The sequence below is a fragment of the Aethalodelphis obliquidens genome, unplaced genomic scaffold, assembly GCF_003676395.1.
Source record: "Aethalodelphis obliquidens isolate GAN/ISIS:26980383/991018 unplaced genomic scaffold, ASM367639v1 scaffold22, whole genome shotgun sequence".
Lineage (NCBI taxonomy): Eukaryota > Metazoa > Chordata > Mammalia > Artiodactyla > Delphinidae > Aethalodelphis > Aethalodelphis obliquidens.
The window spans coordinates 2,928,389-2,955,455 of NW_020837966.1; the positions used below are offsets into that span (position 1 = coordinate 2,928,389).

General features: G+C 41.7%; 1 protein-coding gene across 4 annotated transcripts in view; it reads right to left on the reverse strand.

Annotated features, from left to right (window-relative positions):
• Positions 1-27,067, reverse strand: part of CHDH (choline dehydrogenase) — a 77,183-nt gene that overhangs the window by 14,163 nt on the left and 35,953 nt on the right. For all 4 annotated transcript variants that reach the window (XR_003435847.1, XR_003435846.1, XM_027121105.1 and 1 more), the window contains 4 exons: positions 7,017-7,774; positions 6,226-6,377; positions 5,341-5,470; positions 4,246-4,380 (listed from right to left, as the gene is read on the reverse strand). Coding sequence is in view for 2 of the 4 variants with exons in the window: in XM_027121105.1 (XP_026976906.1) it covers positions 4,246-4,380; positions 5,341-5,470; positions 6,226-6,377; positions 7,017-7,719 (1,120 nt within the window). In the remaining 2 variants the exon portion in view is untranslated. The remainder of the gene's footprint in view (positions 1-4,245; positions 4,381-5,340; positions 5,471-6,225; positions 6,378-7,016; positions 7,775-27,067) is intronic.

A 27,067-nucleotide genomic window follows, 5' to 3' on the forward strand; every position in this document is an offset into this window, starting at 1 on the left:
ATATGACATGTCTCACTACCTATTATAACATCAGGCATTCCTCCGCAAACATAAGAAATATGTCTGACAAAAGAGTTACTGTGATAGAGTAAGCTATAGAGGTTTAAACGCTCTTATTTCTAGAATCATAGGAACTGAACCTATGCTTAAGAATTCAAAATTCTTCGTGCTACCACATTATACCATAATATATAGTAAGGTCAGTTAAATAAGTTATTGGGCCCATGCCCCGAAAATGTTGGTTTAAATCCTTCTCGTACTATTAAACTCCACCATCTTTATCATCATCCTAACAACCATTATCTCAGGGACCATAATTGTAATAACCAGCTCCCACTGACTACTTATTTGAATCGGTTTTGAAATAAATATACTAGCCATTATTCCCATTACAATAAAAAAGTTTACCTCATGAGCTATAGAAGCATCCACTAAATAGTTTCTAACACAGCTACCGAACCCATATTACTTATAATAGCCGTTATCACTAACCTATTATACTCCAGCCAATGAACTATTACAAAAGTCTTTAATCCAACAGCATCTATAGTAATAGCAATAGCCCTAACCATAAAACTAGGACTATCTCCATTCCACTTCTGAGTACCTGAAGTTACACAAGGCATCTCATTAACAGCATGCTTAATCTTATTAACATGACAAAAACGTGCACCCTTGTCAGTATGATACCAAATCTCACCATCCGTCAGCCTAAACCTAATATTATCCATATCCATACCATCTATTATAATCGGAGGATGAGGTGAACTAAACCAAACCCAACAATGAAAAACTACAGCTTATTCATCAGTTGCTCACAGAGGGTGAATAACAGCCATTACATTGTAAAACCCAACTATAACAATCCTAAACCTTCTAATATATATCATAATAACACTTCCCACATTCATACTATTCATTTACAGCTCAGTCACCACCACACTACCACACACAAAATAAAATACCCATTATTACAACCCTCATTCTCATCACCCTATTATCAATAGGAGGTCTTCCTCCACTATCAGGATCTATGCCAAAATGAATACTCATTCAAGAAAAACCAAAAAATAACAATATTATTTTACCCACACTAATAGCTATCACAGCGTTACTCAATCTATACTTCTACTTACGACTCACGTATTCTACAGCACTAACTATATTTCCCTCTATAAATAATATAAAAGTAAAATGACAATTTGATTTGACAAAACATCTTTCCTACCAACAGTAACTGTAATATCCACAATACTCGTATCCCTTACACCAATCCTTTCTTTCAGTATTGGATACACAGACCAGCAGCCTTCAAAGCACTAAGCAAGTATAAGTTACTTAATTCCCGCTCAATAAGGATTGCAAGACTATATCCTACATCAACTGAATGCAAATCAAACACTTTAATTTAAGCTAAATCCTCACTAGATTGGTGGGATTACATTTCCCACGAAACTTAGTTAACACCTAAATACCCTAGTCAACTGGCTTCAATCTACTCCTGCTGCAAGAAAAAAAAAAAAGCAGAAGCCCCAGCAGAATTGAAGCTGCTTCTCTGAATTTGCAATTCAATATGTAAAATTCACCATAGCACTTGGCAAAAACAGGACTCAATCCCTGTCTTTAGATTTACAGTCTAATGCTTACTCAGCCATTTTACCTACATCATAAACAGCCGACTATTCTTAACTAACGATAAAGATATCAGTACCTTATATTTACTGTTTGGTGCTTGGGCTGGAATAGTGGACACTGCCTTAAGCCTGTTAATTCATGCTGAATTAGGCTAACCTAGAACACTGCTAGGAGATGATCAGATTTACAATGAACTTGTAACAGCCCATGCATTTGTAATAATTTTTTTTATAGTTATGCCTATCACAATTGGAGGCTTCAGAAACTGACTAGTCCCACTAATGCTGGGGCACCCGATATAGCCTTTCCCCATAAATATCATACAAGCTTCTGATTACCTCCACCCTCCTTCTTACTACCACTTGCATCATCAATAGTTGAAGCCAGTGCCGGTACAGGCTGAACTGTATATCCACCCTTAGCTGGAAACCTAGCCCATGCTGGAGCTTCAGTAGACCTTACCATCTTTTCCCTACATCTAGCAGGTGTCGCCTCAATTTTAGGTGCTATTAATTTTATTACTACAATTATTAATATAAAGCCACCCACTACACCCCAACATCAAACACCACTATTTGTAATGATCCGTTTTAATTACAGCTATATTGCTGCCATTATCATTACCTGTATTAGCAGCCAGGATTACTATGCTATCAACAGACCGAAACCTAAACACAACCTTTTTTGACCCCGCGGGAGGGGGTGATCCAATCTTATATCAACACCTATTCTGATTCTTCGGACAACCTGAAGTCTATATTCTGATTTTACCTAGATTTGGAATAATCTCACATATTGTAAATTATTATTCAGGAGAAAAAAAAAGCCTTTTGGATATATAGGTAAGTATGAGCCATAATATCAATTGAATTTTTAGGATTCATTGTATGAACTCACCGTATGTTTACAGTAGGTACATATGTGGACACACGAGCATATTTTACATCAGCCATTATAATTATTGCTATTTCCGCAGGAGTAAAAGTATTTAGTTGACTAGCAACCCTTCATGGAGGTAATATCGAATGATCTCCCACCACAATACGAGCCCTAGGCTTCATTTTCCTTTTTGCAGTAAGTGAATTAACAGGAATTGTCCTAGCTAACGCATCACTAGACATTGTCCTTCACGATACATATTATGTAGTCGCACACCTCCACTACATATTATCAACGGGAGCAGTATTCACTATTATGGGAGGCTTTGTACGTTGATTCCCACTATTCTCTCAGGTTATACACTCAACTCAACATGAGCAAAAATTCACTTTGTAATTATATTTGTAGCTGTAAATATAACCTTCTTCCCACAACATTTCCTAGGTCTATCTGGAATACCATGGCAATATTCCGGCTACCCAGATGCATACACAACATGAAATACTGTCTCATCCATAGGCTCATTTATTTCAGTAACGGCGGTAATATTAATAATTTTCATAATTTGAGAGGCATTAGCATCAAAACGAGAAGTCTCAACAGTAAAGCTAACATATCTCCCGGGAGAATTCGGGAGGGGCAAAAGAAGGAGGAGAAGACCAATCTCCCAGAGTCCTTCTCGCTGGAATCCATCTTGGCTGAGAGACGCACGCACCACCAGGAAGGACCCTGAGTCAGATGATGGGCCAAGCGAGATGACTGGCCAGAGACAACCCAGAAACTAACCCATTACCATAAAACCGGAGCCTGCGAGGCACGTGGCAGAGCGGTTCTCCTGGGTTCCCCCAGGCTCTCTGCCTTGGGGTTCCTTCCCAATAAAGTCTTTTGCTTTGTCAGTACGTGTGTCTCATCGGACAGTTCCTTTCCGAGTGTTAGACAAGAGCTTACTCTCCGGCCCTGGAAGGCCCTGCAACACCTGCACCGCCTCCTCCTCAAGGTGCTGCAGTCTCCCTGGCCCAACAAATTCATTCTTCAAGCACACCCAATGCCTAGCCCCGGGGCCTTTACACGTATTCTTCCTGCCTAACAGACCCCCTGCCACCATTCTCCAGTTTAACATCCTAATTATTCCTTCACTGTACTTAAAACTTAGCATGTTTACTTAGTTTCCTTCCATTGTCTCCACTAGAGCGTAAACTCCCTAAGAAAACCTGCCTTATTAGCACTTCTCACCATGTAGCACAGCACACGGTAGGTGTGCGAGAAATGCATGCTGAGTGAATAAGATTTCGAAGCACTACTTCCTGGCCAAACTCAGTACTCTACTCTGAGACCCAGCTAGAAACCGCATGGAAAATGCTGAGAAACAGAAGCTGTAGTCCAGCATCAAGTGCCCTTTCTCTGCATTTTCTCCTGGCCCCTTGGGCCCCAGGCAGTGTCCAGGATGAGGCCATCCCTATCCATCCATCAGGAAGGGCAGCACCCAGCCCCTGCAGAGTCACCCCGGGCAAGCCCTGTGTATCGCGTCTGGTCCTCACACCAACCTGCCACACAGGAACGGCATATCCCCATTTTGCAGATGGGAAAACTGAGGCTCAGAGAGCTGAAATAAATGGCATAGCTCAGCTTTGAACCAGCAATCTGGAGCCACAGCCTGGGCTAAGCACCTCAGGAGGGAGGCTGTGCTGCCCACAGAACATCTCTCCCGAAATCATGGATGAGCACACCCACCTGTGAACTTCCAGAGCCACTCCAGGCCAATCCGGACCTTCCTCAGGGGCTTTTGTGCTGAGTGGAGGGTGATGGGGGAGGTGCACGCCTGCTGGATGTATATCTCCAGGTGGTCTTGGAGGTTCTGGCCAACTCCTGAAACCAGAGGGGGTGGTTAGGAAAATGTCTCCCAAAGGGGCTTAGCCGGCCTCTCAACATCCCCTGGTTTTGAAAACTTTTCCTCCACCCACTTATCTGCCAGGCCAGCTCCTGCTCATTCCCAGGGACACCACTCCCTCACTCCCAGCCATGTCTGGCCCTCTCGGATGCTGCCAAAGCTGCCTGCCCTTGACACTCGCTCCCAGGGCAGCACCTGTAACCATCCAGGTGCCTTCCTGCTAAGCCAGCACCCTCCACCGGGGCAGTGCCCACGCCTCCAGCCGGCACCACTCAGTGAGCTGTCCCAGAATGGCTGACCCTGCACCCTCACCCCTGGCCTGGGGAAGGAGGGAAGCAGGCCTGTCATGCTGTGCAGACCCAGCATGAGCCCATCCAAGCTAAACGGGACGCTGGGCGGGTCACTGTCATGGACCAGCACTTTCAAAGACCTCTTATGATAAAACTTCAAGCTCTGGGAGCTTGAGTTATAAGAGAGGGCAAGAGGGACAGGGACAGGCTCCAAAGGGCATCAGAAACAGTCTATGAAATAAATATTAGGCCTGGGAGAACCATCTGAACATGAACAGCATGTCAGGGTAGCTGGTGTGTCCTGAGGATGGACAACACAAAGGCCCGGACCCCTCTTGCCACACGGCTGCCCTGTTGACCTGCCTGAGCCTGGCCCAGTGGGCTTTACAGGCGGATGCTCCCTGCTAGAGGTGCCTCGCTACTGAGAGGGATGGGATGTCTGGGGAAGGGAGGAAAACGACACAAAAGCTTGGGGTTTCGCTGGGGGTAGGAGTCCAGCGAGGCCTGGGGGAACTTCAGGCTCGCGGGAACAATGTGACAGTTCTGAGGAGCCCTGACTCCTGTCCACTCCCCACTCCATGCTAATAAAGTATAATAACTTTTATTTAACAGGGACACCTCTGGGGCGCAGTGGGGAAGGGAGCTCACCAGGAAGGTGGCACACCACCGGGATGCCCAGTTGCTTGAGGTCATCTGCATTGCCCACGCCCGACAGCATGAGCAGCTGCGGAGAGTTGATAGCACCTCCGCTCAGGATCACCTCCTTGCCGGCGAAAGCCTGGAAGAGGCGAGGGGCCATGCAGCTCACACTTTCCCAGAAAAGCCAGTCAGAACCCCAAGAATACGGCCTTGGCATGACGCACCCACATGGTGGGTGGGGATCCTGCCCACAGGCTCCGGAGCAGGGAAGAGGACGCTCAGGGCGCCCCTAGGTGAAAGTAGCCCACATGTGCAGCTGTGGGAGTGTGTGATCATGAATCAAGCGTGGTTCATCCTCTGATGTATTCTGCAACAGCCTGACAGTAACGATGGTCTTAAAAACAGGACTCTAGAGCTTAAATGAGATAAATAGAAGCAGGCACTCAAACAAGCAGTTTAAATAAAGCACATGGTGAGCGACATCTTCACGTGGGATGCAGAACAATCCCCACATGCCCCTAAGTGGAAAACAGCACAGTGCAGAAGTAGGGAGTGTGATCACAGGTACGGTTTTTAAAGCCTCTGATATAAACCTATCAATTTCTGGACAAGTGTGGAAGGCAATAGCAGAAAAAGGTTCATGGGGGCACTCATGCCCGGGCACCATGGGCCCTGTGCAGGTGGCTAGACTGGGGCTTCCTCACCTCTGCCAGGCCACCAACTCTTGGGGACAGTCTTTCAGGCTGTTGCCACCAGCCGCTCACTCCTTATCATCATGTTGATGGAGACAAGGACATGACTCCTACCCACCCACACTGACTGAGCATGACCACAGGGTCACTGCCCACTCCCTCCCTGCCATGTGAGCTGCCCATGTGGTGGTCATTCACTCACCCTGTGGCTCTGGCCGTTCTTGATGTACTCCACACCCACTGCACGGGTACCTTCAAACAGCACCCTGCTCACAAATGTCTGGGTCTCAGCCGTGAGGGTGGGGCGGCTCAGTGCCGGATGCAGGTACGCACAGGCCGTGCTCCAGCGCTTGCCTGCAGGACAGAGCAAGGAGATCAGTCACAGCCCCAGCCTGTTCCCTAGGCACCTATCATGGAGGGGGAGGTAGGGAAGGACTGCAGAAAGAGGGAATTTGCCCTTCCCCTGACTGTGCAAGTTCTGCCTTCAAAGGAAGGCTGAGACCAAAATACCCTGTCCAACTGACATCCACATCTACCTGGGGCCCCTGGATGCAGGTGGGAAAACATCCCTCACCCTTGACAGGACGACAGAGACCAGGAGTGGCTGATAATGAGAGCCCTGGGTCCACCCGGGCCTTGCCTCTGCCCTGCTGCAAGGCCCGTCACTGCTCTGTGCCTCAGTACGCCCATCTGTAAGGCTTTAAAACTTGGGGCTGTGTGGCCGGAGAGCTGCCTCTTCATTCCACACCAACAGGGACCAGAGGATGCCCAAGGGGTCACCATCTCCAAGTCACTTCTCATTGGCTTTGAATGGTATTCTGTGGCCTGTCGCCAGTGTAATCTGTCATATCCCCTCCACCTCAAACCAGTCCCAGTCTGTCCACACTTACTGACCATGACAGGTGGGGTCAGGAGGGTCGGGACTGTGATAGAGCAGCGTTTCGTTTTTAGAGGAGGAACCTGGGAGATGGGGAATCGGAGGCCTCGCGCTACCTTCGTGGATGGTCATATCCATCCAGCCGAAGCCCTCTTGCTGGAAGCCGTTCATGTCCTCGGTGAGGGGGTAGCCGGCCTCCTGCGCCGCCTCCAGGAACGCGCGGTGCAGCGGGTGGCCGCTCTTGCCCCGGGACACCCGCAGGGGGCCGTCGCCGCCGCGGTACCTCCCGGCACCCAGCTCGTGCGCCTGCGCCTTGCGGAAGTAGGGCAGGCAGTGCGCGTAGTCCCAGCCTGCCGCGCCCTCCCGCTGCCAGCGCTCGTAGTCCTCGGCGTGCCCACGGATGTAGACCATGGCATTGAGCGACGACGAGCCGCCCCAGACCCGGCCACGTGGCCAGTACAGCACGCGGCCGTCCAGGCCCGGCTGCGGCTCCGTGTGGTAACACCAGTTGTACCTGTCATCGCACAGGTTGGCCACGAGGGCTGCGGGCATGTGGATCTTCCACAGGAGCCGCTTGCTCCCCGCGTACACATCCTTGGGCCCGGCCTCCAGCAGCAGCACTCGCTTGTCGGGGTCCTCCGTGAGCCGGCCGGCCAGCACGCAGCCAGCGGAGCCCGCACCCACCACCACGTGGCTGTACTCACCCCCAATCCGGGGGCGCTCGCTGGCCAGAGCACGGATGCCCCGGGGCCAGTGCTGCCCCAGGGCTCCCCATGGGCCCAGGCTCCCTCGCCTCCAGCCTCGAAGGATGCACCACATGCTTCCAGCCCAAGTCCTCTTACTTCCACGGGGCGAATGTGATGATTCACTTTCCCTAAAACAGAAAAAGAGGCTTTGAAAAGTTTAACTCAGCATGCACTGCAGAATCAGCCCAAAGCTAGGGCAGCAAAGGGCCCCTGAACGCCCGCCAGGTGCCTGCCGGGCGCTGGGTGGGGCAGGCCTGGCTGGCACACGTCCCTGCCCTGGGGAACCAGGAGGAACGAGCGGAAGCACAAGCAGGAATATCAGTCCTGTGGGACCGACGAGCACACGGCTGGAAGCACTGGAGTGGGGAGGTCCCCAGAAAGGCTTCCCTGTGACATCTGTGCATGAACCTGGAGGCCGGGCAGGAGTGTACCTGCTGGAAAACGGGGGCTTTCCAGGTTTACCCTCACTCCTCATCTGTTCAAGACAGTAAGACAGTTGCTGAGTCCCTACCACGTGCCAGGCACCATTTCCTCTCTAGCAATACTCAGAAAACAAGGCATCTGCTCTCAAAACTGATGGTCTGGGACTAGGGAGACAGATAAGACTTACATAAATAACCAAAGGAAGGTCAGGGTGAGAGGCTGGAGACTAAAGAGCTCAAAGCCTTTGACCTAAGGGCCCCAGAGGGCATGAGAGGGCTTTTCAGCAGGTGATGGGGTCAGAGCTACAATCTTTTAAGATCACTCTGTTGAGTGCTGGAGTTTTAACAAACACCAATAACTTCTGGAGTATCCTTTCCCAACAATGTTCATTTCCCAACAATGTTCATATTAATCCCAACATGCTCGGTGCACAGAGGTGGAAAAGAGTCAAGATATCCCATCAAGACCTCCACTGACACAGGAACCTCTGAGAAAGCCCCACCCATGAGGCTCAGGCACACAAGGCCCACTGAAGACTGAGGTTGCAACAGGAGAACTGGAAAACCTCAGGAAAAGCCTGATAAATCCCTCGACCCCTTCCACGAGCCTATATCAAGTAACAGCAGCAGCCTATCACTGGAGGCAGACTAAGAGGTGAGAGTGGAGAGAAAGGTTCCACGCCACCCACCCCACCCCATTCCTGCAGGCACAGGAGAAAGAGGCAGCAAGGCCTCCTAAAAGCTAAATCTGAAGCAGGAATTCTGAGAACCTTCCAGCACTCCAGGCCTCGTGCTAGCACAAGGCAGCAGCAGCCCACGGCACAACTCCCAACTGGGTTGACTCAACACTCCACACTAACGACCTGATAGAATGAAACGCATGCCCTTTTCTAGGCATAAACGCTATTTACCTCAGTCTCTACTATCCTGGTACACACAAGGTCACGCATTCAATAAAAAAATTAATAGACACAGAAATAAGAAAAAGAAATGACTCATTATAAAGAGAAAAGTAGTTAACAGAACCAGACCAAGGGGACCCATCCAGACGTTAGAACTATCAAGCAAAGACTTTAAAATAACCAAGTTTAACATCTTAAAAGATTTAGTTGAAAAGGTGGACATGTTGAACAGATAGGCAATTTCAGCAAAAAGTTGGCAACTACTAAAAAAGGCACAAACAGAACTGCTAAAAATTAAAAAAAAATTTTAATTACCAGAAATGAATAAGTTGACTGGACATAGAAAAGAATAAGTGAAACTGAACATTAGGTTAATAAAAATTATCCAAAGGGAAATAAAAAGAGAAGAAGGAGTGAAAGAGGGAGAGAGAGAGAAAAGAGCAACTGAGAGCATGGGATGATATCAAACTGTCTAAAGTATAGACAACTGGAGTCCCAGAAGTAGGAAAGGGATAAAGGGAAAAAAGAAGAGGGGGAGAGAGGAGAAGCAGAGGGAGAAGGGGAGAGAGGCAGAGAAGGACAGAGAAAGAACAGGGGAGAAAAGCTATCTGAAGAGATAATTGCTAAGACTTTCCCAATATTAATGCAAGACAAAAACACCAGAGATTCAAGAAGCTTAGAGCATCTTCAGCAAGATCAATACAAAGAGAAACACATCTAGGTACATCACAGTCAAATTGCGGAAACCCCAGAAAAAAAATCATCAAAGCAGCTGCCCCCCCCCCAAAAAAAAAAAACATATGTACAGAGGAATAAATTTAAGAGTGGCTGCAAACTTCTCATCAGAAAACTTACAATACAGGATCGGATCTAAATGGTGGGGGAGTAGGACAGGAAGCTCACCTTCTCCTGCAAATACATCAAAAATACATCTACATGTGGAACGATTCTCACAGAATACCTACTGAACGCTGGCAAAAGACCTCAGGCTTCCAAAAGAGCAAGAAAATCTCCACATCAGTGAGTAGGACAAAAGAAAAAGAGAGAGAGAGAGAGAGAGAAAGGAATTGGGGCAGGACCTGTGCCCCCAGGAGGGAGCTGTGAAAAAGGAAATGTTTCTGCACACTGCTAAGTCCCCTCACTGGCGGCAGGGACTGAGGGCTGAGGCTTGGGCTTCACAGGTCAGACCAGGGAGAGGACTGGGATTGGCTGTGTCAAGGCAGCCTGTGGGGGCCAGGGTGTGCTCACCACAACTGAGGGAGTGTGGGAAGAAGCCTGGGCCCGCCAGAGAGGCAAGGCGCTACTGTTGGGTGGCGTGAAAGACAGGGGCAGGGCCACCATAGGAGCTTCTTTCTCCATGTAGGGCACCGCCTACTGGAACTCTGAGGGCAGGTGCGAGCCACCGTTGCCACCTTGGACTTCAGAGACGGGCATGGACCGTTGCTGCCACTGAGGGTCCCTTGACTGGGCACCAAACACTGCCCCTGCCTTCCTGGGAGCCCGCGTGGGCCACACACCTGCACACCCCCTGGCAAGGGGATAACGGCCAGTACACGCTGAGGAAACAGACAGCAAGCATCCAAACCAAAAGCAGCCCTCACACCAAAAAAATATTAAACCCACACATGCCACATAGGGATCCTCCTGCATAAAATAGCCCTCCAAGACTACAGTAGATAACTGTTTCTCCTAAACTCACAGAGTAAGAGAAATATAAGCAAAATGAAGAAGCAAATGAACCACCCCCAGTTAAAAGACCAAGAGAATTCCCCTGAAGGAACAAGCAATGAAACAGACCTCTTCAGTCTAACAGACACCAAATTCAAAAAAGAGGTGAACTAACACAATATTGTAAAGCAATTATACTCCAATAAGGATGTTAAAAAAAGGAGGTGAAAATGAAAACACTGAAGGAATTAAGAAAGGCTATCAGAGAAATGCAGATTACTGTAAAAAAGGAACTAGAAACTATAAGGAGAAGCCAGGAAAAATTAGAAAATTCATTTGCTAAGATGAAAGCTGAGCTGAAGGCAATGAATAGCAGAATGCAGAATGCAGAAGAAAGAATAAATGATCTGGAAGACAGAATAATGGAAATTACCCAATCAAAACAGCAGACAGAAAGCCAAATGAAAAAAAAAACGAAAGCAATATAAGATAACATAAAGCGTGCCAATCTACACATAATAGGGAAGAAGGAGAAGACAGAGAAAAGGGGATTGAAAATGTATATGAAAAAATTATGGCTGAAAACTTCCCAAACCTAAAGAAGGAAACAGATATCCAGGTACAGGAAGCACAGAGGGTCCCAAACAAGATGAACCCAAACAGACCTACACCAAGACATATGATAATAAAAATGGCAAAAGTTAAAGATAAAGAGAGGATTCTAAAGGCAGCAAAAGAAAAACAAAGAGTTAATTACAAGGGAAACCCCATAAGGCTATCAGCTGATTTCTCTACAGAAACACTGCAGGCCAGAAGGGAGTGGCAAAATATTTTTAAAGCCTTAAAAGAGAAAAATCTGCAATCTAGAATATTCTAACCAGCAAGAATATCATTTAGAATAGGAGAAAAATTAAAGAATTTTTCAGACAAGCAAAAACTAAAGGAATACAGCAATACTAAACCTAACCTAAAAGAAATATTGAAAGGTCTTCTTTAGATAGAAAAGAAGCAAGAAGATATAAAAAGAAGGAAATCAAAATTGGAAAGTAAATCACTTAAAGTAGCCAGTATACAGATCAAAAAGAAAAAAACAAAAACGAAAACCTATTTGTGAAAGCGATGATAAACAAAAGAACAGCAAAAGGATAAACATGAAAATGTAAAAAAGAACATCAAAATCATAAAATGTGGGGAAGGAGAGTAAGAAAATGCAGTTGTTTTTTTTTTCAAGAATGTGTTTGAACCTATAAGACTATAAGTCTAAAGCAAGAAGATATAGGAAGGGGTTAAAATACTTGAAAAACAGGGCAACCACAAATCAAAAACATACAATAGATTCACAAAAAACAAAAAGAAGAGAACACAAGTATAAAATAAAAGGCAATCATCAAACCACAAAAAGAAAAAGGAACAAAAAAGAAACATAGAGTCAACTGGAAAACAAGACTTGAAATGGCAATAAATACATACATATCAATAATTACCTTAAATGTCAATGGACTGAACCCTCCAATCAGAAGACGTAGAGTGGCAGACTGGATTAAAAAAAAAAGAGCCTACAATATGCTGCCTACAAGAGACCCACCTTACGGCAAAGGACACACATAGATTCAAAGTGAAGGGATGGAAACGGAAATGACAAGAAAGCGAGAGTTGCAATACTCATATCAGACAAAATAGATTTTAAAACAAAGGCCACAGAGAAAGATAAAGAAGGACACTATATAATGGTAAAAGGATCAATACAAGAAGAGGATTTTACACTCGTCAACATATATGCACCCAATATAGGAGCACCCAAATACTAACAGACATAAAGGGAGAAACTGATGGGAATGAAATAAGAGACTTTAACACCCCACTCACATCAGTGGACAGATCTCCTAGACAGAAAATCAATAAGGCAACAGAGATCCTAAATGATACAACAGAACAGATTTAATTGATATTTTCAGGATATCACATCAAAGAAAACCCCACATATTTTGCAAGTGCACATGGGACAGTCTCTAGGATTGACCACATACTAGGGCACAAAACTAATCTCAGCAAATTAAAGAGTATAGAAATTATTTCAAGCATCTTCTCTGACCACAACGGCATGAAACTAGAAATCAACCACAGGAAAAGAAATGAGAAAAAAATAATTTCATGGAGACCAAACACCATGCTACTAAAAAACCATGGGTCAACAAGGAAATCAAAAAGGAAATTTAAAAGTACGTCGAGACAAACGACAATGAAAAGACAATCATACAAAATTTATGGGATGCGGCAAAAGCAGTTCTTAGAGGGAAGTTCATAGTGATACAGGCCTTCCTTAAAAAATAAGAAAAATCTCAAATAAACAACCTAACATACCACCTAAAAGAATCAGAAAAAGAAGAACAAACTAAACCTAAAGTCAGCAAAAGGAAGGAAATAATAAAGATGCAGAAGGAAATAAATAAAATAGAGATTAAAAAAATAGAAAAAAAATCAATAAAGTCAAGAGCTGGTTCTTTGAAAGGGTAAACAAAATTGACAAACCTCTGGTCAGGCTCACCAGAAGAAAAGAGAGTGAACCCAAATAAAATAAGAAATAAAAAAGGAGAAATCTCAACTGATACTGCAGAAATACAAGAAAGAAAAAAAAAACAAACAAACATAAGAGAGGGAATTCCCTGGCAGTCCAGTGATTAGGACTTCACACTTTCACTGCTCTGGGCCCAAGTTTGATCCCTGGTTGGGGAATTAAGATCCTGCAAGATGCATGGTGTGGCCAAAAAACAATTTTTTTAATTAAAAAAAAAAACCATAAGAGAATACTATGAACAATTATATGACAACATATTTGACAACCAAGAAGAAATGGACAACTTTCTAGAAATATACAGCCCACCAAAATTAAATCAAGAAGAAATAGTTAATTTGAACAGACTGATCACTAGAAATGAAATAGAATCTGTAAAAACAAACAAACAAAAAACAAAACAAAACAACCCCCTATGAACAAAAGTCCAGGCCCAGATGGCTTCACAGGCAAATTCTACCTAACATACAAAGTAGAACTTATAGTGATCCTTCTCACTCTTCCAAAAGATTCAACAGCAGGGTACACTCCCAAAGACATTCTATTAAGCCACCATCACCCTGATACCAAGACCAGACAATGATACCACCAAAAAAGAAAATTACAGATCAATATCTTTGATGAATATAGATGCAAAAATCCTCAACAAAATATTAGCAAACCAAATCCAACAACACACAAAAAAGGTCATACACCACAATGAAGTGGGATTCATCCCAAGTTCAAAAGGGTGGTTCAACATATGCAAATCAATCAATGTAATACACCACATAAACAAAAGAAAATTCAAAAACCACATGACCATCTCAATAAATGCAGAAAAGCATTTGACAAAAATTCAACATCCAGTCATGATAAAAACTGTTACCAAAGTAGGTACAGAGAGAACATATTTCAACATAATAAAAGCCATTTCTGACAAACCCACAGCCAATATAACACTCAATGGTGAAAAGCTGAAACCCTTCCTGCTAAAATCTGGAACAAGACAAGGATGCCCACTCTCACCACTTCTATTCAACATAGTATTGGAAGTCCTAGCCACAGCAATCAGAAAAGAAAAAAGTAAATAAAACTTATTCAGATTGGAGAGGAAGAGGTAAAACTGACACTATATGCAGACGACATGATACTAGATATAGAAAACCCTAAGAACTTCATCAAAAACTACTAGATCTTGCGGCGAGCCGCCTCCGACCAGCAGAATGACGAGTCGCCACACGCAAGATTCTTCTCGTATCACACTTTATTGGAGCACAGCTTGGTTAAAGAAAAGATGGAAGGAAGACACCGCAATCCTATAGCAGTCTGCTTATATAGGGATTAAGAACATGTGTCGCTCTGTGATTGGCTTTCGCCGATGGTGCGACTTGTGAGCCAGCATCGGATAGGTCGCTACTTTAAAACCTCATTAGTATACTTAGCGCAAGCGCAGTGGCCACAGGAAGGATGATTCAGCTTACTTCAGCTTCCTGCTGCGTGGCAGTTAGCTGACCGCGCCCTACATCTCCCCCTTTTTTATTTACTAGAATCACCAAGCAGAATGTAGCCCGTACAAGTGTTCACCTCATGATGTGCTCACTGTTCGAGGGCAGCCTTCCGTTGGCATGTCTGAGACACCTTCCTGCGTGCAATGCCAACAAGGGCTGCAGGGTGCAAAGGCTGACTCAGAATAAGTTTTGATTCCCTATAGAGGTGCAATGGCAACAGGGCCTCTCCGTGCAAGGGCAATCCATTCGAATTGTTTAGGACGGAGATCCAGGCTGCGGGAGAATCACCTTCACTAACAGCCAAAAGTGCTTGAGTGAGTAGGACCTTATCTCGATGTGCCCTGACGCGCATGCGACAGACCAACCAGAGACATATTATAATCCCAAATATACAGCAGAGCCCAAAGATCCCCACCCCTACCCACTCTTTAAAGAAGGAAAAGGCAGAAGAGAGCCAAGAGGTAAAATCTCCAAAGGTAACGGGTTCCAGCTTGGTAGCATTCAGTTGCATAATCTGAATCTTTTGCTTAAATATCATCCGTTCAGCTTCTTGAGACCAGTTTCCCTTTAGGAATTCTCCAATCTCTGCACTCCTATTCAGGGCATCTGTAAAGTGGCCAAAGCAGAAATATCCATGCCTACTCCTGCCTCATTAACTAATAACCAAGAATAAAATGGCCATCCTTCAAAATACCACTTTGTACTATCATTTCCTTTTGTCTTTCTTCCCATATAGGACTTTAAATCAGGGGAAAATTGAAAGCCTGAACTAAGTTCATACTTAGCATAAGTTCCCCCCTGACAAGGGGTAAAGACTGGGGGTGTTGATGTGACTGGCTCACAATAGGGGGCGACAACAGTCCTGTTGGCACTTGTTTTATCAGAAGCATTATTTCTTAAAGGAACTATCCCTGTATGTTCCAAAACTAAAGTGGTAATATTCATCTCATTTTCACTGGAATTCCCTATACCTGAACCTGAAGTGTGGCCTTGAGTTATCTTGCTCAAAGCTTCATTCAACATATTCAATGGAACCAAATTATTTCTAAGTGGATTGTTCCAAGTGGTCAAGGTTATCCTGGCCAAAAGGATACAATCCTTTGTGGAATTCCAACTAATACAAAGACTTCGATTCAAAATAAAATCACTGGCATTATACGGTGCCCAGTCATAATTCAATGGCTGGGTACAGGCCGTATTCATTTCACAACTAGTGGAATAAAATATTGGAAGAACTCTGCTCTGAGAGTGAACCGGCATGGGAACTGGCCAGGTCCGGCTAATTCCCCAGAACGTCATGTTCTCTGCCCTAAGCAAGGGAAGAATCATCAGGAACATCCAGCTCAGCATCTTCTCTGAAGTTTTCTTCAACAATTCTCGTCAGTCTTGATGGCACCCAGATCGGATCTTGATCCGACGGTTCACTCCGTGTGTCGAGTTCTGAATCGGTCCTCCATGCAGGGCGCGAAGTTCCCGGGTTTCGGCACCAAATGCGGCGAGCCGCCTCCGACCAGCAGAATGACGAGTCGCCACACGCAAGATTCTTCTCGTATCACACTTTATTGGAGCACAGCTTGGTTAAAGAAAAGATGGAAGGAAGACACCGCAATCCTATAGCAGTCTGCTTATATAGGGATTAAGAACATGTGTCGCTCTGTGATTGGCTTTCGCCGATGGTGCGACTTGTGAGCCAGCATCGGATAGGTCGCTACTTTAAAACCTCATTAGTATACTTAGCGCAAGCGCAGTGGCCACAGGAAGGATGATTCAGCTTACTTCAGCTTCCTGCTGCGTGGCAGTTAGCTGACCGCGCCCTACAAGATCTAATAAATGAATTCAGCAAAGTAGCAGGATACAAGATTAACATTCAGAAATTGTTTGCATTTTTTTAAACAGCAGATCCTTGTTGGTTGTCTATTTTAAATATAGCAGTGTGTAAATGTCAATCCCACACTCCCAAACTATCCCTCCCCTCCCCACATTTCTTTACACTAACAATGAAATATCAGAAAGGGAATGTAAAAAAAAAAAAACTTTTAGGACCTAGAAGAACTAAAGAGCAAACAAACAATGATGAACAACACAATAAATGAAATTTAAAATTCTCTAGAAGGAATCAATAGCAGAATAACTGAGCCAAAGAATGTTTAACTGACCTGGAAGATAAAATAGCGGAAATAATTACCACAGAGGAGAATAAAGAAAAAAGAATGAAAAGAATTGAGGACAGTCTCAGAGACATCTGGGACAATATTACATGCACCAACATTCAAATAATAGGGGTCCCAGAAGAAGAGAAAAAGAAAGGGACTGAGAAAATATTTGAAGAGATTGTAATTGAAAACTTCCCTAATATGGGTAAGGAAATAGTCAATCAAGTCCAGGAAGTGCAGAGAGTCCCATACAGGATAAATTCAAAGAGAAACGTGCCAAGACAAATATTAATCAAACTATCAAAAATTAAACACACAAAAAAATAGTAAAATCAGGAAGGGAAAAACAACAAATAACATACAAGGGAATCCCCATAAGGTTACCAGCTGATCTTTCAGCAGAAACTCTGCAAGCCAGAAGGGAGTGGCAGGAAAATTTTAAAGTGATGAAAGGGAAAAAGCTAAAATCAATATTACTCTACACAGCAAGGATCTCATTCAGAATAGACAGAGAAATTAAAACCTTTACAGACAAGCAAAAACTAAGAGAAATCAGCACCACCAAAGCAGCTTTACAACAAATGCTAAAGGAACTTCTCTAGGCAGGAAACAGAAGAGAAGGAAAAGACCTACAATAACAAACCCCAAACAATTAACAAAATGGTAATAGGAACATACATATTGATAACTACCTTAAAGGTAAATGGACTAAATGCTCCAACCAAAAGACATAGACTGGCTGAATGGATACAAAAATGAGACCCATATATATGCTGTCTACAAGAAAACCACTTCAAACCTAGGGACACATACACACTGAAAGTGAGGGGATGGAAAAAGATATTCCATGCAAATGGAAATCAAAAGAAAGGTGGAGTAGCAATTCACATATCAGACAAAATAGACTTTAAAATAAAGACTATTACAAGAGAAAAAGAACGACACTACATAATGATCAATGGATCAATCCAAGAAGATATAACAATTGTAAAAATTTATGCACCCAACATAGGAGCACCTCAATACATTAGGCAAATGCTAACAGCCATGAAAGGGGAAATCGACAGTAACACAATCATAGTAGGAGACTTTAACACCCCACTGTCACCAATGGACAGATCATTCAAAAGGAAAATAAATAAGGAAACAGAGGCTTTAAATGATACATTAAAAAAGATGCACTTAATTGATATTTATAGGACATTCCATCCAAAAAACAGCAGATTACACATTTTTCTCAAGTGCTCATGGAACATTCTCCAGGATAGATCATATCTTGGGTCACAAAGCAAGCCTTGGTATATTTAAGAAAACTGAAATGGTATCAGTTATCTTTTCCTACCACAACGCTATGAGACTAGATAGCAATTACAGGAAAAAAATCTGTAAAAAATACAAACACATGGAAACTAAACAATACACTACTATATAACCAAGAGATAGTTGAAGAAATCAAAGAGGAAATCAAAAAACAGCTAGAAACAAATGACAATGAAAACATGATGACCCAAAACCTATGGGATGCACCAAAAGCAGTTCTAAGAGGGAAGTTTTTAGCAATACAAATCTACCTCAGGAAACAAGAAACATCTGAAATAAAAAACCTAACCTTACACCTAGAGCAATTAGAGAAAGAAGAACAAAAAAACCCTAAAGTTAGAAGAAGGAAAGAAATCATAACGATCAGAGCAGAAATAAATGAAAAACAAATGAAGGAAACAATAGCAAAGATCAATAAAAGTAAAAGCTGGTTCTTTGAGGAAGATAAACAAAATTGATAAACCATTAGCCAGACTCATAAAGAAAAAAAGGGACAATACTCAAATCAATAGAATTAGAAAAGAAAAAGAAGTAACAACTGACACTGCAGAAATAAAAAGGATCATGAGACATTACTAAAAGCAACTATATACCAATAAAATGGACAACCTGGAAGAAATGGACAAATTCTTAGAAAAGCACAACCTTCCGAGACTGAACCAGGAAGAAATAGAAAATACAAACAGACCAATCACAAGCACTGAAATTGAAACTGTGATTAAAAATCTTCCAACAAACAAAAGGCCAGGACCAGATGGCTTCACAGGCAAATTCTATCAAACATTTAGAGAAGAGTTAACACTCATCCTTCTCAAACTCTTCCAAAATATAGCAGAGGTAGGAACATTCTCAAACGCATTCTACGAGGTCACCATCACTCTGATACCAAAACCAGACAAAGATGTCACAAAGAAAGAAAACTGCAGGCCAATATCACTGATGAACATAGATGCAAATATCCTCAACAAAATACTAGCAAACAGAATCCAACAACACATTAAAAGGATCATACACCATGATCAAGTGGGGTTTATCCCAGGAATGCAAGGATTCTTCAATATATGCAAATCAATCAATGTGATACACCATATTAACAAACTGAAGGAGAAAAAACATATGATCATCTCAACAGATGCAGGAAAAGCTTTCGACAAACTTCAACACCCATTTATGATAAAAACCCTCCAGAAAAGAGGCATAGAGTGAACTTACGTCAACATAATGAAGGCCATATATGACAAACCCACAGCCAACATCATTCTCAAGGGTGAAAGACTGAAACCATTTCCTCTAAGATGAGGAACAAGACAAGATTGTCCACTCTCACCACTATTATTCAACATAGTTTTGGAAATTTTAGCCACAGCAATCAGAGGAGAAAAAGATATAAAAGGAATCCACATCAGAAAAGAAGAAGTAAAACTGTCACTGTTTGCAAATGACAAGACACTATAAATAGAGAAACCTAAAGATGCTACCAGAAAACTAGTAGAGCTAATCAATGAATTTGGTAAAGTAGCAGGATACAAAATCAATGCACAGAAATCCCTTGCCTTCCTATATACTAATGGTGAAAAATCTGAAAGAGAAATTAAGGAAACACTCCTATTTACCACTGCAACAAAAAGAATAAAATACCTAGATAAACCTACCTAAGGAGACAAAAGACGTGTACGCAGAAAACTATAAGATACTGATAAAAGAAATTAAATATGATACAAAGAGATGGAGAGATACACCATGTTCTTGGATTGGAAGAATCAACACTGTGAAAATGACTATACACCCCAAAGCAATCTACAGATTCAATGCAATCCCTATCAAATTACCACTGGCATTTTTCACAGAACTAGAACAAAAAATTTCACAATATGTATGGAAACACAAAAGACCCCGAATAGCCAAAGCAATCTTGAAAAGGAAAAACAGAGCTGGAGGAATCAGGCTCCCTGACTTCAGATTATACTACAAACCTACAGTAATTAAGACAGTATGGTATTGGCACAAAAACAGAAATATAGATCAATGGAACAGGATAGAAAGCCCAGAGATAAACCCACACACATATGGTCACCTTATTTTTGATAAAGGAGGCAAGAATATACAATGGAGAAAAGACAGCCTCTTGGATAAGTTGTGCTGGGAAAACTGGACAGCTACCTGTAAAAGAATGAAATTAGAACACTCTCTAACACCATACACAAAAATAAATTCAAAATGGATTAAAGACCTAAATGGAAGGCCAGACAGTATAAAACTCTTAGAGAAAAACACAGGAAGAACACTCTATGACATAAATCACAGCAAGATCTTTTTTGACTCACCTCCTAGGGAAATGGAAAAAAAGCAAAAATAAACAAATGGGACCTAATGAAACTTAAAAGCTTTTGCACAGGAAAGGAAACAATAATCAAGATGAAAAGACAACCCTCAGAATGGGAGAAAATATTTGCAAATGAAGCAACTGACAAAGAATTAATCTCCAAAATTTACAAGCAGCTCATGCAGCTCAATATCAAAAACAAACAACCCAATCCAAAAATGGGCAGAAGACCTAAATAGACACTTCTCCAAAGAAGATATACAGATTATCAACAAACACATGAAACGATGCTCAACATCACTAATCATTAGAGAAATGCAAATCAAATCTACAATGAGGTATCACCTCACACCAGTCAGAATGGCCATCATCAAAAAATCTACAAACAATAAATGCTGGAGAGGGTGTGGAGAAAAGGGAACCCTCTTGCTCTGTTGGTGGGCATGTAAATTGATACAGCCACTATGGAGAACAGTATGGAGCTTCCTTAAAAAACTAAAAATAGAACTACCATACGACCCAGCAATCCCACTACTGGGCATATACCCTGAGAAAACCGTAATTCAAAAAGAGTCATGTATCACAATGTTCACTGCAGCTCTATTTACAATAGCCGGGACATGGAAGCCACCTAAGTGTCCATCAACAGATGAATGGATAAAAAAGATGTGACATATATACAATGGAATATTACTTAGCCATAAAAAGAAATGAAGGTGAGTTATTTGTAGTGAGGTGGATGGACCTAGAGTCTGTCATACAGAGTGAAGTAAGTCAGAAAGAGAAAAACAAATACCGCATGCTAACACATATATATGGAATCTAAAAAAAAAAAAAAAAGAATCTGAAGAACATAGTTGCAGGGCAGGACTAAAGAGGTAGACATAGAGAATTGACTTGATGACATGGGGTGAGAGGGCAAAGCTGGGGCAATGTGAGAGTAGCAACGACATATATACACTACTGAATGTAAAATAGTTGGCTGGTGGGAAGTATCAGCATAACACAGGGAGATCAGCTCCGTGCTTTGCGATGAATGAGAGGGGTGGGATAGGGAGGATGGGAGGGAGGCTCAAGAGGGAGTGTATGTGGGGACTTGTGTATGCATATGGCTGATTTGCTTTGTTGTGCAACAGAAACTAACACGGTACTGTGAAGCAATTATACTCCAATAAAGATCTATTAAAAATAAATAAATAAATCCAATAAATGATTTTTAAAAAGTGGGCAGAACACCCTAATAGACATTTCAACAAAGAAGACATACAGATGGCCAATAGGTACATGAAAAGATGCTCAACATCGCTAATTATTAGAGAGATGCAAATCAAAACTACAATGAAGTAACACCTCACACCAGTTAGAATGGCCATCATCAAAAAGTCTACAAATAATAAATGCTGGAGAGGGTCTGGAGAAAAGGGAACACTCCTACACTGCTGGTGGGAATGTAAATTGGTGCAGCCACTATGGAAAACAGTATGAAGCTTCCTCAGAAGACTGAAAATAGAGTTACCATACGATCCAGCAATCCCACTCCTTGGCATATACCCAGACAAAACTATAATTCCAAAAGATACATGCACCCCTATGTCCATAGCAGCACTATTCACAATAGCCTAGACATGGAAACAACCTAAATATTCATTGACAGATGAATGGACAAAGAAGATGTGGTAAATACATACAATGGAATACTACTCATCCATAAAAAAGAATGAAATAATGCCATTTGCAGCAACATGGATGCAACCAGAGATTATCGTACTAAGTAAGTCAGAAAGAGAAAAATACCATATGATATCACTTATAAGTGGGATCTAAACTATAGCACAAATGAACCTATCTACAAAACAGAAACAGACTCACAGGCATAGAGAACAGAATTGTGGTTGCCAAGGGGGAGGGGGGAGGGGGGAAGGAGAGGGATGGACTGGGAGTTTGGAGTTAGTAGATGCAAACTATTACATTTAAAATGGATAAACAACAAAAGTCCTACTGTACTGCACAGGGAACTATAGCCAATTTCCTGGGATAAAGTATAATGGAAAAGAATAGTAAAAAAATAATGTATACATGTGTTTAACTGTCACTGCTGTATAGCAGAAATTAGCACAACATTGTAAACCAACTATACTTCAATACAAAATTTTTTATTAAAAAAATAAAGGAAATATACAGTCCAGAAGATAATGGAGTGACAAATTTAAAGTACTGAAAGGGGAGGAAAAAACCCAAACAACCAGTAAACAGAATTCTCTCTACCCAGTAAAGATATTTCAAATATGAAGGAGAAATAAAGACATCTTCAGAGAAACAGAAGCTGAGAGAATTTATTACCACTTGGATGTGCACTGCAAGAAGTTCCTCAGGCAAAAGGAGTATGATACCAGATAAAAATTTCAATCTATTTATACAAAGAAAGGGGGAGCAATAGGAAATGGTAAAAAATTGTGAGTGTATTAGTTTCTTATGGCTGCTGTAACAAATTACCATAAACATGGTGGCTCAAAACAACACACATTTATTCTCTTACAGTTTTGGAAACCAGAGTATGAAATCAGTTTCACTGGGCTAAAGTCAAGGTGCTGGCTGGGCTGGTTGCTTCTAGAAGCTCACTAGAGGAGAATCTGTTTCCTTGCCTTTTCTAGATTCTAGGGGCCACCTGCATTTCCTTACTTGCAAGAAAGTAGCCCCTTTCTTGCATCAGTGCAGCCTCTTGTTTCTGTCATCACATCTCCTATTTCTGTAGTAGTATCTACCTCTTATTAGGATACTTGTGATTACATCATTGGGGCCACCTGGATAATCCAGGGTAATTTCTCCACCTCAAGATTCTGAATCTCATCTGCAAAGTCCCTTTTGCCATATAAGGTAACATATTCACAGACTCTAGGGTAAGGACATGGATATCATGCGGGGCCATTGTTTAAGCCTACCACAGTGGGTAAATACAATACACTTCTCCCTGTATTTTTAATCTCTTTAGAATATAATTGGCTATCTAAAGCAAAAGTACTAAAATATACTATAGGGTTCATAATATATGTAACATTAAAATATATATAACAACAATAGCACAAAGAATGGGAGAGGGGAGAAATACAAGTATACTTTTATAAGGTTATTATACCAGAAATGAAGTGGTATAATATTATTTGAAGGTATGCTAAGTTTAAGTTATATATTGCTAAGTTATATATTGTAAAACCTTACAGAATCACTAAAAAATTAAATAAAAAAGAATTGTAGCTAATAAGTAAATAGTGGTAATAAATAAAATAAAATATTCAAAAGAGGTAGAAGAAAGTAGGAAGAGATGGGACAAATAAGAGCAAACAGCAAAATAGTAGATTTAAATCCAACCATATCAATAATTGTATGAATTGTAAATAGTCTAAATACTTCAATTAAAATGCACAGATTGCCAAATGGGATTTAAAAAAATAAAGCAAGACTCAAATATATGCTGTCTGCATAAAAAGAAAACCCACTTTATTTTATTTTATTTTTTTGGCTTTAGACCATCAATTTACCTAAATATCATTTTATTATTTATTTTTGCATTTTAACTTAAAATTCTCAAATTAAATTGGCAATCATATATGTCCCCTATAAATTAAAAACTATAAGGAAAAGATGAATTTAAAGATGATTATTTCTTTTAACTATTGGGTTTTTTACTTTTTTTTTTACAGCAGGTTTCTTATTTATCTATTTTATGCATATTAGTGTATACATGTCAATCCCAATCTCCCAATTCATCCCACCACCACACCCCACCCCTGCTTTCCCCCCTTGGTGTCCATATGTTTGTTCTCTACATCTGTGTGTCTCTTTCTGCCTTGCAAACCGGTTCATCAGTACCATTTTTCTAGATTCCACATATATGTGTTAATATACGATATTTCTCTTTCTTTGTTTTTAATTTTTATTTTATTATTTTTTAACATCTTTATTGGAGTATAATTGCTTTACAATGGTGTCTTGGTTTCTACTGTATAACAAAGTGAATCAGCTATACATATACATATATACCCGTATCCCCTCCCTCTTGAGTCTCCCTCCCACCCTCCCTATCCCACCCCTATAGGTGGTCACAAATCACGGAGCTGATCTCCCTGTGCTATGCAGCTGCTTCCCACTAGCTCTCTGTTTTACATTTGGTAGTGTATATATGTCCATGCCACTCTCTTACTTCGTCCCAGTTTACCCTTCGCCCTCCCCGTGTCCTCAAGTCCATTCTCTATGTCTGCGTCTTTATTCCTGTCCTGACCCTAGGTTCTTCAGACCATTTTTTTTTTTTAGATTCCATATATATGTATTAGCATACGGCATTTGTTTTTCTCTTTCTGACTTACTTCACTCTGTATGACAGTCTCAGGGTCCATCCACCACGCTACAAATAACTCACTTTCATTCGTTTTTATGGCTGAGTAATATTCCATTGTATATATGTGCCACATCTTCTTTATCCATTCATCTGTCGAAGGACACTTAGGGGGTTTCCATGTCCTGGCTATTGTAAATAGAGCTGTAATGAACATTGTGGTACGTGATTCTTGTTTCTTTTTTTTTTTTTTTTTGAATTTCATTTTATTTTTTTATACAGCAGGTTCTTATTAGTTATCCATTTTATACATATTAGTGTATATATGTCAATCCCAATCTCCCAATTCATCACACCACCACCCTCCCCCCACCACTTTCCCCCCTTGGTGTTCATGTTTGTTCTCTACATCTGTGTTTCAATTTATGCCCTGCAAACCGGTTCATCTGTACCATTTTTCTAGGTTCCACAGATATGCGTTAATATACGATATTTGTTTTTCTCTTTCTGACTTCCTTCCTCTGTATGACAGTCTCTAGATCCATCCACATCTCTACAAATGACTCAATTTCATTCCTTTTTATGGCTGGGTAATATTCCATTGTATATATGTACCACATCTTTTTTATCCATTCATCTGCTGAGGGACATTTAGGCTGCTTCCATGTCCTGGCTATTGTAAATAGTTCTGCAATGAACATTGGGGTGCATGTGTCTTTTTTTTTTTTAACATCTTTATTGGGGTATAATTGCTTTACAATGGTGTGTTAGTTTCTGCTTTATAACAAAGTGAATCAGTTATACATATGTTCCCATATGTCTTCCCTCTTGCGTCTCCCTCCCTCCCACCCTCCCTATCCCACCCCTCCAGGCTGTCACAAAGCACCGAGCCAATATCCCTGTGCCATGTGGCTGCTTCCCACTAGCTATCTACCTTACGTTTGTTAGTGTGTATATGTCCATGACTCTCTCTCGCCCTGTCACAGCTCACCCTTCCCCCTCCCGATATCCTCAAGTCCATTCTCCAGTAGGTCTGCGTCTTTATTCCTGTCTTACCCTAGGTTCTTCATGACATTTTTTTTCCTTAAATTCCATATATATGTGTTAGCATACGGTATTTGTCTTTTTCTTTCTGACTTACTTCACTCTGTATGACAGACTCTAGGTCTATCCACCTCATTACAAATAGCTCAATTTTGTTTCTTTTTATGGCTGAGTAATATTCCATTGTATATATGTGTCACATCTTCTTTATCCATTCATCCAATGATGGGCACTTAGGTTGTTTCCATCTCCGGGCTATTGTAAATAGAGCTGCAATGAACATTTTGGTACATGACTCTTTTTGAATTTTGGTTTTTTCAGGGTATATGCCCAGTAGTGGGATTGCTGGGTCATATGGTAATTCTACTTTTAGTTTTTTAAGGAACCTCCAAACTGTTCTCCGTAGCCATTTACATTCCCACCAACAGTGCAAGAGGGTTCCCTTTCCTCCACACCCTCTCCAGCATTTGTTGTTTGTAGATTTTCTGGTGATGCCCGTTTTAACTGGTGTGAGGTGATACCTCATTGTAGTTTTGATTTGCATTTCTCTAATAATTACTGATGTTGAGCAGCTTTTCTTGTGCCTCTTGGCCATCTGTATGTCTTCTTTCAAGAAATGTCTATTTAGGTCTTCTGCCCATTTTTTGACTGGGTTGTTTTCTTAATATTGAGCTGCATGAGGTGTTTATATATTTTGGAGATAAATCCTTTGTCCATTGATTCATTTGCAAATATTTTCTCCTGCTCTGAGGGTTGTCTTTCCGTCTGGTTTATAGCTTGCTGTGCAAAAGCTTTTAAGTTTCATTAGGTCCTATTTGTTTATTTTTGTTTTTATTTCCATTACTCTAGGAGGTGGGTCAAAAAAGATCTTGCTGTGATTTATGTCAAAGAGTGTTCTTCCTATGCTTTCGTCTAAGAGTTTTATAGTGTCCGGTCTCACATTTAGGTCTTTCATCCATTTTGAGTTTATTTTTGTGTATGGTGTTAGGGAATGTTCTAATTTCATTTTTTTACATGTAGCTGTCCAGTTTTCCCAGAACCACTTACTGAAGAGACTGTCTTTTCTCCATTGTATATCCTTGCCTCCTTTGTCATAGATTAGTTGACCATAGGTGCATGGGTTTATCTCTGGGCTTTCTATCCTGTTCCGTTGATCTAAATTTCTGTTTTTGTGCCAGTACCATACTGTCTTGATTA